At 36.2% G+C, this 15,278-nt stretch overlaps 1 protein-coding gene across 1 annotated transcript; it reads left to right on the forward strand.

Moving 5' to 3' along the window:
- The first annotated feature begins 7,581 nt into the window (after positions 1-7,581).
- LOC132314666 (protein DOWNY MILDEW RESISTANCE 6-like) lies at positions 7,582-9,099 on the forward strand. Its single transcript, XM_059813498.1, has 4 exons — positions 7,582-7,857; positions 8,026-8,285; positions 8,399-8,720; positions 8,839-9,099. The coding sequence occupies exons 1-4, from the start codon at positions 7,582-7,584 to the stop codon at positions 9,097-9,099; spliced, it is 1,119 nt and encodes a 372-aa protein (XP_059669481.1).
- The last annotated feature ends 6,179 nt before the right edge of the window (positions 9,100-15,278 follow it).

Consider the following 15,278-nt stretch of genomic DNA (forward strand, 5'->3'; position numbering starts at 1 on the left):
AGATGGAGTAGTAAGACCTTACTGTTAGTATGGATGCCCTTGGCGGTAGAGGCCTCGGTAGGTAGAGACCTTCTTGTTGGTAAAGGTTTTTTTGGCTGGTAGAGACCCCCTTGTTGGTAGAGGCCTAGGTATAGACCCACCAGGTTACATAGGTGTGGAATGAGCAGACCATAGTCTTGGACAACTAAACTTTAGTCTTCGATGGCCAGGCCTTGGTATTACGGGAAACTAAGTACTAGTAGGCGAGAGAAAGACCAGACGTTTTCCGGCCTAGTGCATCAGGATTGATTTATCGTTTTGCCCGATGGGGGACCTTGATGTGAAGACCCGTCCTTCCATAGGAAAGGGGGACCTTTTGTTCCGGCACTGCGACACTTTATGATTTTTGAATGCCAGAATGTTTTTTCAGACGGTTTTTATGATTGAAAACATGTCGATTTGTTTCTCCTTCCGTCTTGGGCCGAATCGCGTCAGAGTTACTATCGGTGCCATCTATTGATACGAAAATATGCCCGACCCAAAACGACAACATTTCCCTGCAAAATAATGGAGATAAATTCATCTCGGATGGTGTAATGTTTATATATATATATATATATATATATATATATATATATGTTAAAGTTTAATAAATATTTATTCACTTACCTATGGGGCTCGCATGAGTTTTAAGTCAATGTAAATGACTTAAGAGTCACTATACAAACCCATTTATTCATCTCTCTCTCTGCATCAAGTCTCTTTCAGCATTTCTTTTCTTTTTCTTTTTTTTCTCTTTTTGCAATTTTAAGCTTTGATCTCACCCTCACCAATTGGAATTTGGTAAAATCTTGTGAAGCAAAGTCGGAGAGCACGGCAAGATCTACGCATGGGTACCAGCAATTTCAACTTTAGTGCTCTCTAGGGATTTCGAATTTGAGACCTATTTTGGGGTTTTTTTCTCATTTGAGGTAGGGGTGCTCTAATCCACTAATTCTTGGATTTCTTGTGAATTTTTCCCTTTAATTTGACTTTAAGCATGCTTAATTTTAATTTTTTGTGATTATATTAGTTAGGGTTATTTACATTGATGGTGATAAATGTGTGTTATGTGTTAATTGGGCTCATTAGAGTGATGATTTTTAACTTATAAAGAAGCATGCTTAGTGTTGGTTTGTTTCATGATATCAATTGCTATGAAAATTTATGTTATAATTAGGGAAATAAATTTGTGAATTTCATATTTAAATTGCTAGCAAAATGTGGAATGAGAATATGAGTTGTGTATTTTTGGTAATTTATTAATTTATTTGAAAAAATATGTGGGAACTTTATGGTTGAATTGATGAAATGAAGCATGAAGCATTCATGCATCCATTGGGAAAGGAAAATGGGGAAAAATGTTTTAAAATAAATGAATTTGTTATTGGGAAAAATATATTTTTTTTTCTTTCAAAGGAATTTGCGAAAACCGGACGCCTAGGAGGCGTCTAGCGGTCCGTGTTGTTAGTGTAGTCTAGAAGGGAGTATAGTTAAGGTAACTAGGTCAGATGCGACGCTTTGGAAGTGCCTTGTGGTCGTGGATAGTTAGTCAACTCTTTATTCGTGACGCCTTGAATGTGCCTTGGGTCGGATTACGCTGACGGTTTAGAAGTTGAAACGGAAATGCTTCAGAAAATAGGGAGTGACATTTGCATTACATTGCACTTCATGACATTGTTGTAAACTCGTGATTGGTTGATATTTGTTACATACTTGTTATTGTGTTGAGAATGTGCATTTCCCTATGGCATGATCCCGTTCACTTTTATCTATTCATTGTATGGATTCACGGGGATATAAGAAGAGTGTCTTCGAAACTTTCTACTGAGCTTATGCTCACCTTATTATTTTTAACATTTTTCAGGACACGGAAAAGAGGTGGCGGACGACGATCCACCACAATTTTAGACAAACATGGAGACCTATTTTATTTTGTTATCTTTCGTATTAGAACTCTAATATTTTGTAAATGTAATCTTAACTATTTTGATAAACTTTAGTTTAATTGGTACAATGTTGTAAGCTATGGACTTTTAAATTCTGACTACATTTTACGGACTGTAACTTGATGTAACTTAATTACGTTCCTTGTTTGGATGAGATGGAGGAACGAGAATTTTTTGTATGTATGTAGTCATTTAAGAAATGTCATATAATATCTGTATTGTGCGTTGGGACAGGATAGGTTATCTTTAAGGCCCAGTGACGCCATTGCATCATTTTTTTTTTTTGTATTTCAACAGGTCGTAGATGGACTTTTTCTGCAAAGGTCATGCCGAAATTTTATATTTTTATTATTATTTTGGTATCTAGTTGGATCGTTACAGATGGTACCGGTGGAATGCTGGTCGAGGACCCTCTGATTATCAAGTTTGTAATGTTACCGATTTTCCCTATTTTCTATTTCTGAAATTTATTTGATTTTCTGGATTATTTTAATCCCTACCTCATTTTGCATGCAACACGGGCCTCAAGGGGCGTTTTGATCATTTTCTTGAGTCGAGGGTTTTAGAAATATAATTTCAATTATTTTAAGTTAATTAGAAGTGACGGTATCATTTTTTAGAATTTTTCAGGTGTCAGGATGATTTCCGGACTCGGGAATTTCTCCCGATTTTGTCATTTTAAAAAAGGGGCATAATGGACTTTTCTCACATATATGTATACATCTATATCTATATATTAGAGGTTGATATTTATGGGAAAAATGAGGCAATGTATTGTTTGAAGGAGGGCAAGATTGTAACTTTACACAAAATTAGAGATCAACCACAAGTTGACACATGGCAATCCAATGACCATAATTTGAGATTTTTATCAAGCCATCACTTTCCTCCTCCCCCATTTTCGTGCATCACTCTCTCTCTCTCCCTAGCACTTCTCTATCTCACTCTATATTCATACACAAGCACACATTATTATCATCTAAATAAAAGGCTTTGATTTGGAGAGTTTAAGGTGGATTTTGAAGGAGAGGAAGAAGGGAGGTTGGAGAACTTGGCATGAGCTTCAAATTGAGGCTAATATTGCTAGGGTTTGGAGAATTTCAAAATTTGGGACTTTTCTTCCATTTGATGTAAAGTTTGTCTAATTGTCAAATTCCTTAGTTGTAGTAGCTAATTAGATGTTTTTCCCCCTCTCTAACTTGTCAATTTGAAGTTAAAATGCATGATTTAATTTTAGGGTTTTTGGTTTGTACGTGAATTTGTGATTTGAGGTGTTTTAAGTGATTGTGTGTTTATCTTGTGTTTAAATTGCAAGTGACATGTTGTTGAGCTTCTATAAAATGATTTATTTATTTCACCTCATGTGGTTATTGCGATGTTTTTGATAATGTATATGCTAGAGAATACTTGAATGTTGTAATATGCAAAAAGTGTCAAATTATCTTGTTGAGGCCCTAGAAATATCAATCGTATTATGAAGGCATGATAATAATAATGTAATTGAATTTGGGCATTTCTATATGCATGGTATAATGTTGTTCTTGGGTATGAGGGTGGTGTGGATGTAGTGGAAGGGCATGTGAGGGCGTGGATGTGGTGGATGGGTGCATTGAGCATTTTATACAATTCATTACATATGAATATAAACGATGGTTATGGAAATTGGAAGTGTTGCATGTGAACCCTTGTATGATCCCCGACTCGTTTTCCTATTCATTGTTTGTAAGGCATATAATTACTTACCTTGCTTAAAAAGATGCCACTTAGGCATTCTCTACTGAGCCTTGCGCTCACTCCTCTACTTGTTACTATTTTTTTAGGACACGGAAAAGAATAGCGGACGACAATCCACCCTTGCTTTAGCTTAGAGTAGAAAAATGTTTTTTTTTGCTATCTTTTGTAATTGGGCCTAATTTTGTAAAAGTGATAACTTAAAATGTATTATTTTGTAGCATGTGATGTATTTAGGTCCATTTTGTGTATGGCCATTGGGGAAATGTAATTAAGTTTTAATCACACTAAATCCTTTAGTGTATTTTTTTTGTAACATGTTGTAAATTACATTATTAATGTGGTTGTTGTTATTGTATTAGGTATTGGAATGTATTTTAATATGTACGTGAGTGTAGTGGTATGGGTGGTTGGCTTTCAAAGTTGGTGTATCTCGGATTCCTTGTGGTATTTTAGGTGAGGATAACCCAACTGGTCGATATGAAATCCCATACGTCGACCGGATGACTGAACCAGTCGACGTGAACTTCCTCACACGTCGACCGGTATCCTGACAGTGGGCTTTTCATGTTGCACGTCCCAAACCAGTCGACGTAAAATCCCATACGTCGACTGGTATCTCGACAGTGGGTTTTCCACTGTTCATAACCCAAACCAGCTGACGTACAATGGATATACGTTGACCGGTTCCTATTCCATATATATTTTTCATTTAGTTTCCCTAATTACTCTTTAGCACCTAATTAACGTTGTGAGTAGTCTCAAACCATTTGAATTGTGGCAAATTACCATCCTGTCCTTTTTGGACTTTAATATACAAACTGAGCGTGAAAGGACCGTATTACCCTTGGATGATTTTGGGTCAGGCAAGGACCCGTTTAATGATCCGGATCCAGTGATTTGGGTTGTTACAAAGTTAGTGCTTGGAATCGTATAACAGAACAATTGATTATGTATTTAATGCTCAGGAGTTTTTTCTCATACCTTTTTTAGTGGCTCTATGCCTTATTTATAGTTGTTTTCGAAATCTAGTCGTTGCAAATGTCGGTAGTTGAGATTTGATTTATCATCTTCAACTGATCTCCTCTATCACCATAAACTGAACCACCTCGCCTTTATCTTATCCCAGGTAGTTGTAGAGAACCAAATGGTAGGCGGCTGGTCAACTTAGGGTTATTTTTTCCCTATCAATGTATATACAAGAACTTACTCGGGATAAGTAAATGATCTTATCCCTTATGAATATCTACATGTCGATCCTCAATAAATTTAATTGGTTCTTATGGAGCTTTTTTCACTTTTTGGACCTGAATGATAGAATCTCTCTCGATAACCACAAGAACCGACACCATCGTCTTAGACCTGAACGCTAAAAAAATCAATCGACCCTCCACATGTGGTGAACTATTGAATTACCTACTTTAAGAAATAGGAATGTTATATATGATCACTAAATATATATATACATATATATATAATTGTGTTTATATAATTGTGTTTATATAGTTGATAGCCAAGTTATTAGTCCAATTTGATTGGCTCATGAACACAAACCTCCAAAGAATTCAGGTGTGAGTCTAATCACTTTGACACCGTAATCAACAAAGTTTTGGAGCACACCGAAAAAAGGAACCCACAAGTGAATTAAAAGAACTATATGATAAATTTGTCCAATTATAAAATGATTTATTATTGGACGAATATTTAAGTAATAAATCATGAAATGGTCACTTAATAGCATTTAAGTTTTAAATTTGGTCACTATTCATTTTAATTTTATGAACTTTAAGATCACTTTTACCGTAATTATGTTTAGTTTTGGTCACTAATAAATAATTTTTCGTAAACCATTTTTATTAAGTTTAATTCAGATTCATTTTGCTAAATCAATGCAAATCTTTCAAAGGTTCAAAGATAGCAAGTGCCATATCACAAGTCTTAGGATTTGACAGTGATTACATAGAGAAGTAACTTGGAGAAGGTTCTCATATTGTTGCATGATGTATAGTTGTATAATCTGTTATTTGACTTTCCATTTTCCCTAACTTGATTTCATCCTCAACTTTAGGAAATTTGATTGTCATCCTTGATACATAAATATATCAAATCAATTAACTTTTTTTTTTTTTTTTTTTTGGGAAGACAAGAAGTATTAGATGATACATTAGTAGATGTGGAGGGTCGAAATCGGTCACTCCAAGATACACGGAAGGCACTAATCACCGAGTTATCAAAACAATTGCCAAATCAATCAATAGAAAACATATTATTCAAAACTAACTAAATTTTTTATCATTCCTTCTAATTGACAAGTAGTGTGCATCCTAATAAATACTAGGGCTAATTTTTTAAAAAATAATAATAATAATAATAAATCACAACTTTCAAATTTTGATCATAAGTTCCCAACGTGTTTTAGAAAACCTCCAGCACTATAAAAACTAATCACATTGTTCCAAAGCTTTGCGAGATTTCATTGTTAAAAAAAAAAATAAATAAATAAAAATTCAATCTCTCATGTTACGCTTTCTAAGACAGCCATGGACTAAAAGACCCTATTGATTTTCGTTTAACTAAATAAACCCTTATAAAATAAATACCCATGTGGTTAAACACGTAAGTGGTTGGTGGGTCTCGGGTAGGGTGAAAGTGGCGGGCGTGTGCTTGGAGAGAGAGAATCAAGGCAAACACAATTCAGCAATGGGCAATTCATCTAGAAGGTCACCCCTTCTCATCCATATTGATGGATCTTCCCCTTACTTCAATGGGAGTTTTAGCTTACTAAAGGTCTGATTCAGGTCAGGCAGAATGTATTTCTTTAATGGATTTCATTTGACATCGCCACAAACCAATGAATCGGATTTCAGAGATTTCACTCATTTCGCATCTATAGACGAATGCACTTTTGATGTTTGATTTGATGAGGAAAAGCAGTTCAACTACTCCTTGGAATCAGATTTCAGAGATTTGACAGCTATAGGAGACTGAACGCTACGCTTAGCTCGTCCCATACATGCCACGCCAAGGAACCTCAAAGCCAATGAATTCGAACCAACAACATCCCTCAAAGCTGCACAAAGCTTTGCAGGATTTCATCATTGACAATTCGATCTCTCATGTTTCTGAGACAGCCATGGACTAAAAGCTTGTGAAATGCCTTTGGTATATAAGAGTTCATGGGTAAAAGGAGCCAAAGTCAAAATATGTCAGCTTTGGAGGATTTTGTCATTAATAATTCGATATCTCGTAAGTAGTCAAAATATGCTAGCCTAATTGTTTTGGTTTTTTTAGCAAGTACCAGCTTAATTGTTGCACAAACATGTGTTAGTTAACAAATTCCCTCCAATCACACTACATATGCAGAGTGTTCTGCTCACAGAAGTGTATATTATAAATAACGGCCGGTAATCAATCAGCACAATATTTTATTCACAATATTGGAACACCCAAGCTCTCCTTCCAACCATCTGAGCTTACTCTTCAATGGCATGAGTGATTACCCATCGGTACCATGTATTCTAGCGATGTTGTTTTTATCAATGTTGGTTACATGCGTTAAGAAATTATATATATATATATATATATATATATTTGTTATTACTTGTGTTAATCACGTGCTGGAATAGAAGGATTTTTAAATGTCTCTTGAAAGTGGTGGGCGGGTGTTTGGAGAGAGAGGAGAGAATCTTTAGAGATAATTAAGCATGTGGCGGTATGCATACAATTGTTTGTTTCAAAATGCATATTATATAAACAAAACAATTGTTGGCATGCACCAAAAATGGCTATATATATGAACTCAAATTTGTCTTAATTACACGACCTACATTCAATCAATCTCAATCTCAATCTCAATCTCAATCTCATGGCTCTTACTACCTCAATGACTTGTCAACTTCCGGCCACAACCGAGACTCTTTCCGGTGAGCTGCCAACTAGTGGCGATTACCAAAAGGGCGTCAAGTACATTACTGATATGTGGCCTAACTTACCCAACCTACCTTCAGAATATGTTTTGCCATTAACCACTAATCCATTATTAGTCAGCCATGCTTCAATTCCTGTCGTCGATTTAAGTGGTCTCAATGGATCCGCTGAGTCTAGAATGAGGACTATTCAGGCCATCGATTCTGCCTGTGCCGAGTGGGGAATCTTCGGGGTAATATATAGTTTATTAGTTTACATGCATGTTTTAGACATTAATATATATATATATATATATATATATATATATATATATATATATATATATATATTGTTTCTTTTGTAAGTTAATATATCTTGCTTTGATAAGTATATACCAAAATACTAAAAATTAACATTGCAGGTTGTTAATCACGGGATAAAGATCTCTCTAATGGAGGAAATGCTGGAGGCCGTAGTAGGATTTTTCAACCTCTCTTGGGAAGAGAAGATGAAATATAATACACATGAATATCCAATGAATCTACCTTCTGCTGGGTATGGAACAAGCCTGCATACATCCTCCAAGTATTCTATATGGAGGGACTATATGAGGCATCATGGTCATGGCCGTCCTCATCATAGTAGCTCTAATCTTTGGCCTAGCAGTCCCTCTAACTACAGGTATATATGTATATATTTATTGATCTTTAAATGAACCATTTTTCTCAATTTTCATTCTTCAATTTCGTGATTTTAATTAATTGCCAAAATTAATCCAAATCTGTCAATTGAAGGAACATAGCCAAGGAATTCATAGAGGAGGTTTGGCAGATGCAACTGAAGATAGCAAGTGCATTATCAGAAGCTTTAGGACTTGACAGTGATTACATAGAGAAGTCACTTGGAGGAGGTTTTCAAGTGGTTGGTTCTAATTATTATGCTCCATGTCCAGAGCCACACCGAACACTTGGGATACCAGACCATTCTGATCATGGTGGACTTACAGTTTTGATGCAAAATGACGTTGATGGCTTACAAGTTGAACATGATGGAGAGTGGGTATCTGTTGGAATCCTGCCAGGGTCTTTTGTTGTCAACATAGGAGATTACATGGAGGTTAGGCCAATATTTGTTATGTAATAATTTTACTTTAATATATAAGATATTAACCAAAATGTCCAATATATGTCAGTACTAACCCCTTCCATCGTAACCAACATATCTGTGATCTTAGATTTTGAGCAATGGAAGGTACAAAACATTGAAGCATCGAGGTGTGACAAATAAACAAAGAACGAGGATATCAATAGCCGTGGGCAATGGGCCTGCGCTGTCCTCCACAGTTGCACCTGCAAGTCCACTGGTGGATGAGAGGAGTGAGATCAAATACCACAAACACATCACCTACAAAGGGTACATGGAACTACATCAAAATGGCACCACAAGAGGAAAAACCCCAATGCAAGTCATGATTGACCTACAAGCCGACAAATGAATTGCTTCTTCCATTCCATTTCCACAAGTATAACAGACCTCCTAAAAGATTCAATTTGAGGTTTTGTAGTGAATTATTGAATTTGCAAGCCATAACCCTTGTATGGGCATAAATAAGCTGGCTTTCAAAGTTGTAACAGTAGATCCCTTTTGTGTTTTTATTGCTGCTGTTCTTGTTATTTTCTCGTACATATGAATGTCGGGATTGTATGTTCTACAAAGTCATTCATGAATTGTAATTGACTTCTCTAGTTTTAATAAAATCTGAGTTTTTTATTTATCTGCTTACATATACTGTGCTTGTATTGGTTAATTCAAGATTTGAATCAAGTGTCCATTATTTATAAAAGAATGATTAAAGTTAACAGGGACAAGTCATTCCTTGAGAGAAGATATAAATCATCAATAGTCATAGTTACAATTTTGTTCACATTCATCAATAAATTTGGGCAATCTATTACATGGATGAATACACTTAGAGCCCGTTTGGTGTTATATTGTTGTAGTGGTAAAAGCGGTGTTATTGTTGTAATGGTAAATCTGCTTTTATCATTAGAACTGTCATAAAAGTATTGTTAATAAAAAATACGTTAGGCATTTAGTGATGCATTATATAAAACATTTTTTATATTTGGAGTAATTTTAAAATTGTTTGGTAACTATATTGCTTACAGCACGTTTATTACTAATTTTACTATTTATTTATACACAACACGAATATTAATTTTTATTTGATACCAAAAAAAAAAAAAAAAAAAAAAAAAAAGTAATAAACTACCCTCATTTAAACATATGATATTTTATAATAAAATTTAACGAAATAATGATATTTAATTGTTAGACGCATATATACCTATATGCAAATCAAAACCATGACTCATATGATGCATCTATACGTTTAATGGTGATAGAGGTCCAGCTAAACATTTTTTATCTAAACAAACTTGTAATTATAATAATTAAAGACGGGTTAGATTGTCCAAAAAAATTAGTTTCTAACCATTACAGAGAATGAAATTTCAGAAGCTCTAATTTGTAGCTTCATCAGAACGCGTTTTTTAAATTAAACTTCTATATATTAAACACGTTTTTTTTCTTCGCCAAACACTGGTACTAAATGCTATTTTTTTAATTCAACGCCCTTTTGAAGGCTACAAATGCAATCCCATACAAGCTCTTATATTGATCATTTGAGTGTCTTATGTGTTAGTGTATTTGTCACATTGAACTGGATAAAGATAAGTGGAGAATTATTTATCTGAGTCATCATAAGTAATTTTTCTTATCATTACAAAAGCAAATATACCATCATAAGTGATTTATGGATTTTGGTTCATGGTGGTGGTTAATTTAATTAATTTGGGTGAAATCTTGTAAAAGTTCAATATGCCTTGTATTTTGGATAATCTTAGATTATGGGCTTTGCAACATCCTTTTCAAGATGGAATCGATGTGGTATTTTTATTTTTATTTGGTTTGGTTTGATTTGTTTGTTCACAGAAAATTGACCAGTTACATTTATTATTTAATATTTTGTTATTAAATATATGTGCTCAAACCGGTTTAAAGATTCAAAATATATATATATATAGACACACATACAAACCAACAAAATATTTTTTGTCATCTAAATCAAAGAAACACATTGATTTTCTCAAACGAACTCTAGATTTTTTACCGACCATTAATCAAGGGTTTGACCTTTAGAAGATGAGAAGGGCAAGAAATCATAATGGTCATGTGATCATCATCACTCCATTTCTCTACCAGCAATCCTGAAACCGCATATAAGAAGCTAGGAATGGAGGATCCACGGTCCGTCATCATATATCATTGGAGTCCTCTTTCGGCACTCTTGAACTCTCATACAGGAGGGTACGAATATGAGAAGCAAACTTCAATATCTCGATACTTCATGTTTGGCCGTAATGTCACGTCCCGCTTATGGAGGTTACGCTACGCAGGCGACACGTAGGCGCACGCTACATGGCAACTGCATGGCAAGTGGAGTTTTTAGAGTCTTCCGGAGTTGTCTAGTGTTATGTGGAAGATTCTAGTTATGTGTAGTATATTCTAGAGTTCTCCAGAATTGTGTGGAGTAGTATGGAGAGTTCTAGAATGTTGTAGATATTTGTAGATAAATATGAAAATGTGAAGAAGGTGGGAGAAGATTTTAAAGAATCGATCTCCACCGTTGGTAGAATGCATCCTAGCCATCCATTAGGGATGGGGATGCCTATAAATAGGAGTAAGACTTCATTTTGTAGCTATCAAGTCCTGGAGTGAGTCTTGTGAGCCTTGTAGAGAGTTTGAGTGCTAGCCTTGTACAAAGCATTCTTTGAAGTAATAGAAGTGTTCTTTCCTTGCTAACTTAAGTGCCTTAGTGTGTGTGAGTGTGCAAGCTAAGTGAGGAGAGGGCGAGGGCCACCACTGCACTAGTAAGCGCACGAGGGGAGTGTGTTGGCTAAGGTGTGCACGGGAGTTAGGCTGGCCAAGTAGTTGCAAGAGTAGAAGTAACGTCTTGGTGCCGCATGGAAGTAGCTAGAGTGGTGCCGAAACTCTAAGCCTGTGACAGTAAGGTGACTAGATCCATTAATGTGTCATCTTCCTCAATGTGGCCTCTTGAAATACCTAAATCAGCAATATTTTCTTGCAATGAAGGCTTACTTTTGGGGAAGGATTGCTTCCATAAAAATGGAACTTCCAAGCCTTAACATTTCCACTTGTTTTACAAGCAAGAAGACAAAGGTAATGTTAGCATTTTAGTAATATTAAGTACATGACATAAGTAACTTCTATTGTTGACTAATGTTTACAGGTCCATGCAACAAGGTTTTGTTTTTATAGGAGGTCATTTTAAAATGATAGAAGAGGTCCGTATATTTTTAATAAACCTTAGGGGAGCCGGGGAGGTCTGTGTAATTTTTCATATTTTATTGTAGACTGTATTACAGTATTATGTATGTAATTTAATCTAAATGTACCTTCACGGGACCAACAAGTCCTTTTAATGTCAACACTTGTATACATATGCATCACCACACCAATTCATGTGTCCATTAAACCATCGCAACGTAATATATATATATATATATATATATATATATATATATATATATATATATTCTCATAATATGAAGTAGGAACATTTTAGTTTCATTCTTGGGTAAACATATGCATTTTTTGGCAGCGTTTTTCATGAGGTTTGACCCTTTTTTGTAAACACCTCCCTTCCGTATAAAAATCATTACTTTTTGTCCAAAAAAAAAAAAAAATTGGTTAGGGTGACCAAAATGCCCATTGACTAAGTAAAAAAGACCCAATTTCCCTTACAATGTCATCAAATTACAAAAAAAAAAATTGTTCAAATGGACAAAAATACCCTTCCTCTCTCTTGCCTATATATATATATATAGGCAAAGTGAGAAGAACACCCTTAATATTTACATTTTGGGCAAATAACACACATATTGTTCATGTTGTGTATATAACTCCGTTAAATTTAAAAAACTGAGCAAAGAAGGGCTTAATGTCATTGAACTGACCCAAAAAAGCTACAATACCCAGGAAAGCTACAGTACTAAGAAAAGACCTCAATCTAGCGTGTTCCAGGTTCATAAACCTCCATTGTTTCCATCGACGAGTTCTAGTAGACAAAACGGCATTCTTCTTCGGAGACCGAACCGCGAGCTCCATATTTATGAAATCTTCTCCAATAAATGAACCAAGAAAAACCTGTTATTCCGACACGCTGCAGTCTGGCAACCTGGTGCATCGTCGTGAAAGGAACAACGACCTTGGGTCGCGATGTGGAGGAGTTGGGTCATTTACGGCGACTTGGGTCGCTGTCCATGGTGATTGGCAAAAGAAGGGCAACGGCCTTAGGTTAGTGCCGATGAGGAACAAGCAACTAGGTAACTTACATGCAGCGACCAGGCCGCTGCAAAGTCAAGCAAACTTGTCGGAATGAGAGGAAGCCGGCAGTGACTGGCTTTATCACCGACAGCATGTTTGTTGTTTGCAGTGATGATGATGAAGAAACCAAAAAAAAAAGGGGGGGGGGGGACACTTTAGTCATTATACATTTAATTAGTTTTTTATCTATTTTTTATTTGATTATAGAGGGATACTTTAGTCTTTTCAACATTCAAGTCCTTATTTACTCCAAAATTAAATGTTAGAATTTTTTTAGAATATAGTATATATGTCTAAAAATATATAAATTCTCCGGTTGAAATCTTGCCACACACATTTGTAATACAAGACTCATATACCAGGTATATATATATATATATATATATATATATATATATATATATATATATATATATATATATATATATATATGAAAATTTATATGTTGAAACCTTTACCATCAATATCAAAACACTCACTGTTTGGTTTAAGAAGCTGAGGGATCAATTTAACTAGACAGTGAAAGAGCCAAATTGCATCTCCGGCAGCTAACTCCAGACCCACCTTTAAAGAGTGTGTCACACAGAAACCAACTGATACTGGTTTGTCATAAAATATTAAGGCCAAAATATAAGTTCTAAATTTATACCCTTTGATTACTTTGACGTTTTTTCCTTCCTGTGACAACTTCTTTTCTTCCATTTCAAAACTTTTAGGGAAAGTCCAAACATATATAATTTTTTTTTTTAATCTGGCAAACAAATAACCTAACAGCACTTACAAAGCAACACGTCACTTACAAAGCAATAATACATCACAAGCCCACTCGTACCATAAAAACTAAGAACCACAATCACTAACAAAATAAAGCTAACTCCAGATGAACCAAATACCAAGCTAGGACACGACATCAATCGTGATGAGAACCTAAGCTTAAAAGGGATCTGGAGCGCTAGGTTGACAGGCACCCACGAAAAGCACAAAATTAAGCATAGAGCTGACAGGTTAGCCCAAAAGTCAGCCAAAACGACTGACGCAGTTGAAAAAACGTGCCCCACTTACCTCAAAAAGGGAAATAATCATCTGTAATAGAGTATAAAGCGTAAAGGATACGCTTAATAACCCTATCCACACATACACAGCCTTGTATGGAAATTCGCACCCACACGCGGATTGATTGGTACCGTCAAACATGGAACTACATCTCATCCTTGCACTGGACAAGCCCCATATCAAAGTCCACAAATGGTGGGCCATGGTTCGAATCAAAAAGGTCAAACATAGAACTACATCTCATCCATATACTGGACAGCCCCCATAGCAAAGTCCACAAATGGTGGGCCATGGTTAGAAGAAAAAAGATGCCTTACTGTCACGCCCGCCTATGGAGGTTGTGCCACGCAGGCGACACGCAGACGCTGAGGAGGACGCTGCATGGCAACTGCATGGCAAGTGGAGTTTCTAGAGTCTTCCGGAATAGTCTAGAGTTATGTGGAAGATTCTAGATATGTGTAGAAATGTGTAGAAGTGTGTGGAAGGTTCTAGAGTTCTCTAGAGTTGTGTGGAGTAGTATGGAGAATTCTAGAATGTTGTAGATACTAGTAGATAAGTATGGAAGTGTGAAGAAGGTGGGAGAAGATTCTAGATAATCAATCTCCACCGTTGGTTAGAATGCATCCTAGCCGTCCATTAGGGATGGGGATGCCTATAAATAGAGGTAGGACTTCATTTTGTAGGGAACAAGTCCTAGAGTGAGTCTTGAGAGCCTTGTAGAGAGCTTGAGTGTTAGCCTTGTACAAAGCATTCTTTGAAGTAATAGAAGTGTTCTTTCCTTGCCAACTTAAGTGCCTTAGTGTGTGTGAGTGTGCAAGCCAAGTGAGGAGAGGGCGAGGGCAACTACAACACTAGTAAGCGCACGAGGGAAGTGTGTTGGCTAAGGTGTGCACGGGAGTTAGGCTGACCAAGTACTTGCGAGAGTGAAAGCAACGTCTTGGTGCCGCACGGGAGCAGCTAGAGTGGTGCTGAAACTCTAAGCCTGTGACAGTTGGTATCAGAGCCAGGTTCGTCAAGGGAGCTTTGTTGGAGTAGACATGGCTAGCGGAGGAGACCACCAAGTCCACGTCTTGGAGCAGAGCTTGGAAGAGAAGCTTGCCACGCACTTGGTCTACACGGAGACCAAGTTTAACAGGCTCGAGAGAAAGATGGCAGAACTCTACGAGCTGATTGACGGCATTGCCAACAAGGCGCGAGAGAAGCAAAGGGACT

Source organism: Cornus florida, unplaced genomic scaffold, assembly GCF_030987335.1.
Source record: "Cornus florida cultivar Cherokee Brave unplaced genomic scaffold, ASM3098733v1 CherokeeBrave_3.0.0_Hap2_Chr06, whole genome shotgun sequence".
NCBI classification, from domain to species: domain Eukaryota; kingdom Viridiplantae; phylum Streptophyta; class Magnoliopsida; order Cornales; family Cornaceae; genus Cornus; species Cornus florida.

Excerpts from the sequence above, each read along its gene's own strand:
- LOC132314666 (XM_059813498.1), top strand. The coding sequence starts at position 7,582 with ATGACTTGTCAACTTCCGGCCACAACCGAGACTCTTTCCGGTGAGCTG. Across the intron at positions 7,858-8,025 it reads CCGAGTGGGGAATCTTCGGG|GTTGTTAATCACGGGATAAA; the intron begins GTAATATATAGT and ends TTAACATTGCAG. Across the intron at positions 8,286-8,398 it reads AGCAGTCCCTCTAACTACAG|GAACATAGCCAAGGAATTCA; the intron begins GTATATATGTAT and ends TGTCAATTGAAG.